Source organism: Chelonoidis abingdonii, chromosome 2 (genome assembly GCF_003597395.2).
Source record: "Chelonoidis abingdonii isolate Lonesome George chromosome 2, CheloAbing_2.0, whole genome shotgun sequence".
Classification (NCBI taxonomy): domain Eukaryota; kingdom Metazoa; phylum Chordata; order Testudines; family Testudinidae; genus Chelonoidis; species Chelonoidis abingdonii.
This window is the reverse complement of record NC_133770.1, coordinates 146,107,830-146,111,702: the sequence shown is the minus strand read 5'-3', so window position 1 is coordinate 146,111,702 and position 3,873 is coordinate 146,107,830. Positions and strand designations below refer to the sequence as shown.

At 37.0% G+C, this 3,873-nt stretch overlaps 1 protein-coding gene across 1 annotated transcript in view; it reads left to right on the top strand.

The window, feature by feature from the left end:
* Nucleotides 1–3,346, top strand: part of CDH12 (cadherin 12) — a 347,726-nt gene extending 344,380 nt beyond the window's left edge. The window contains exon 12 of the mRNA XM_032798095.2: nt 2,319–3,346. Coding sequence (XP_032653986.1) covers nt 2,319–2,818 — 500 coding nt within the window. The 3' untranslated portion in view covers nt 2,819–3,346. The remainder of the gene's footprint in view (nt 1–2,318) is intronic.
* Nucleotides 3,347–3,873: the final 527 nt, after the last annotated feature.

Sequence of the window (3,873 nt, the reverse complement as noted above, 5' to 3'; positions counted from 1 at the left end):
TGCTCCTTTCTATTTGCCTCACTAGGATTTGACTTCCACTTTTTAAAGGAAATCTTTTTATCTCTCACTGCTTCTTTTACATGGTTGATAAGCCACAGTGGCTCTTTTTTAGTTCTTTTACAGTGTTTCTTAATTTGGGGTATACATTGAAGTTGGGCCTCTTTTATGATGTCTTTAAAAAGCACCCATGCAGCTTGCAGGCATTTCACTATAGTCACGGTACCTTTTAACTTCTGTTTAACTAACCCTCTTATTTTTGTATAGTTCCTCCTTTTGAAATTAAATGCCACAGTGTTGGGCTGTTGAGATGTTCTTCCCATCACAGGGATTTGAATGCTATTGTATTATGGTTCCTATTTCCAAGTGGTCGTGCTATAGTTACCCCTTGGACCAGCTCCTGCGCTCCACTCAGGAATAAATCTAGAGTTGCCTCTCCCCTGTGGGTTCCCGTACCAGCTGCTCCATGAAGCAGTCATTTAAAGTATCGAGAAATTTTATCTCTGCATTTTGTCCTGAAGTGAAATGTTCCCAGTCAATATGGGGATAATTGAACTCCCCCACTATTATTAGGTTCTTAATTTTGATAGCCTCTCTAATTTCCCTTAGCATTTCATCATCACTATTAGTGTCCTGGTCACGTGGTCAATAATAGATCCCTAATGTTATATTTTTATTAGAACATGAAATTTCTATCCATAGAGATTCTATGGAACATGTGAATTCGCTTAAGATTTTTACTTCATTTGAATCTACATTTTCTTTCACATATAGTACCATTCCCCCATCCCCCACAGGGGACAGGATCCGACTAAAGCCCCCAGGGCCTCCACCCTCAGACTATTTACTGGGTTGAGACATGTCGTAAACTTTTACAAATGGATCCTGAGCCCAAAAAGGTTGAGAAACACTGGACACTGGACTAGATCACCTATCAAGGTCCCCTCCAGTCCGGCATGTCTATAATTCTATGATGTGACACAGCAACTGGGTAATACGGACTAGAGCAACAGCTGCTAAAATAAGGAGTCAGTTCCATCACTGATTCCCACAGAACTCCGAGGCCCATTTACTTTGGCTTTGTACAGAGTAGAGGATTTGGGTCTGTTAGTAGTTCTCTGCATTCCACTCAGTGTGGTAACAGTGTGCTCTGTTTCACTTGACCTAGGAACATTAATTTGTCATTGACAATCTTCAGTACTCCCCATAGCCTAAGGTGATCTTCTGTATCTCAAACCCACTTCCTACTATGTATTGTTGTATCGGTAACTTAGAAGCCTACTCCATAATTGTTATTTAAGAAACCTACCTGATACAGAGATTTTAAAATCAGATATTTCAAAAATTAACCTGCTGTACCCTTAAGATTCATTTTCACTAGAAAATTACACTGAGTTAGAACACCACCTTGAAGAGCCATGTTAATTAACAAAATATTATTGGCCATGATCCTGCAGTCAGTGTAGACAGGAAGAAGTCATGTTCAGTACTGTGTCACTGGTTCCTGGGTAAATTATATGGACCTGGGTTTAAGCCCAACCAATGTATACCATGTTGAACATGGTTTGTCCCTGACTGCAAAGTCATTATCAGCATCATGTCATTAGTGTGACTCCTCAAGGTCATGTTCAAATATTATTATGAATTGTTTTTCCACCAGAATATGCTGGTTTGTGAAAAATAAAAACATATAGCAAAATATGTCACTGTTAATGAAAATTAATTTCCAAACTGAAAAACGAACAAACAAACAAACAAGCAAACAAACAAACAAATCAGTGCTAAGGAACATTTTGACCTCTTTGGTTTTCTGTTTCAAAACTATTTTTGTTTAAGTTATTTTAAAATGTGTTTTATAAAATACAATATGAAATTAAAAAGGCAAAATCTGAATGAAAAATTTTGATCAATCCAACCCCCCCTCATTCCCAATTTCAGCTTGCAGGAAATTTTAACAATTTTCAATTTTCTTCCATCCATTTTGGAATGGAATACATTTTCACATTGTGAAACTACCTTAAAAACAAAATATATATATATGATTCCTACATGGCTCTATAGTAAAGGCAAACCTTTTGGGGGCTTATTCATTATTCGGTGCATAGCTGGCAATGATGGGAGTTAGGTACGTCAAGCTGCAAATACTACCTTACTGGTTACAGCACTGCTTAAAAAAAATAATAAAGCAGCAGGAGCATGTCTTCTAAATAAAAGGTCCCTTTGATTTCTCTTACCTGTCATAGAAGGATATATTAGTGTGTCAACAGACAATCAAGGTATTTCCATACTTGTCTTAATATACAAATCTTTCCTTGTTCCAGTCATTGTTGTGCTGTATGTGGCACTTCGAAGGCAGAAGAAAAAAGACACCCTGATGACCTCTAAAGAAGACATCAGAGACAATGTCATCCATTATGATGATGAAGGAGGTGGGGAGGAAGACACCCAGGCTTTCGACATTGGTGCCCTGAGGAATCCAAAAGCGATTGAAGATAACAAAATACGCAGGGATATAAAACCAGACACTCTATGTTTCCCACGTCAGAGACCACCAGTGGAAGACAACACAGACATAAGAGATTTCATTAATCAAAGGCTGCAGGAAAATGATGCGGATCCCACTGCACCCCCTTATGATTCACTTGCAACCTATGCCTATGAAGGAAATGGATCTGTAGCAGAGTCTCTGAGCTCTATAGATTCACTTACTACAGAGGCAGACCAGGATTACGATTACCTGAGTGACTGGGGACCCCGTTTTAAAGTCTTGGCAGAGATGTTCGGAGAGGAAGAAAATTGTAATACTGATAAAGTCACTTAAGGGAAGGGAAACCCAAAAGGAAAGAATAAGAAAACTAGAACAACAACAAACTAAAAATAAAACCCAGGCTTTATAGGACAAGATTCCTTTGATTATAAAAGACAGCACCTGTTTCCAGCAAGTTACTATATTTATCATACTGTCAGTTTTAGTTTGGTCTGCAAAGGGAGGATAAACCCTGTAAGATATACTTTTTTTGTTGGTGTTTTTTGTTACTTGGGAATAACACTGAGACAAGCTCAGGCCTATTAGCTACAATGTACTGATATGACAACTTAGACAGAAGCTAGCTTTCTGGCATCACGGTGGAAGAGTGGTAGATTTTTCTTAATTCCACTAAAGTGCCTATTGAAACTTTTATCATTTAAAGTGGTAAAGACTCTGCTATGATGGTGTTATAGAACTGAGCTGTAAACTGAACATAAAGGACATTATCTTTATGTCAAGAAGCAATAGCAACACGCTGACTTCTCGTTCTTTTAAAACAAAAATGAAGATAACTTTCTGGAATATATCCAGTGACCACAACTCAAGGAGTAGTGTTTTGGATTTTTATTTTATTTTAAGGAATAATAATAATAATTGTATGCCAAGATATCACATTTCTTCTGTCTGCATTTCACTGAAAAATTGAATAAAAAATGCTATTACTCAATTTCAAGATGTAAAGCCCAAAATTAAAAACACACCACACTTAGCATACATAAAGGAATATTTAAAAGGTTAATCAGTTACACTTTTTCCAGGATGAAAGAGAAAATTATGAAAACATCTGTTCCTTTATAGGAAGGAGACTTCTCTTGACTCCCACTCATCATGTATAGACAGGCTATTTGTCCATCAGTGGTGATTTTAAGAGGGCTAATGTATTTTTTAGTATCAGTGGGGTTTTTTTTCATTGTAAGTATGACTAATGACTTATATATAAAGAACTTCACATCACTTTTCTTTGAAATTAGTTTGTCATTCTGTCAATATTGTAGACATACATGACAGAGAGGACATATATGTTAAAATCCTGCTGGAACCTGCACAACTGGTCCTAAAATTCAGGA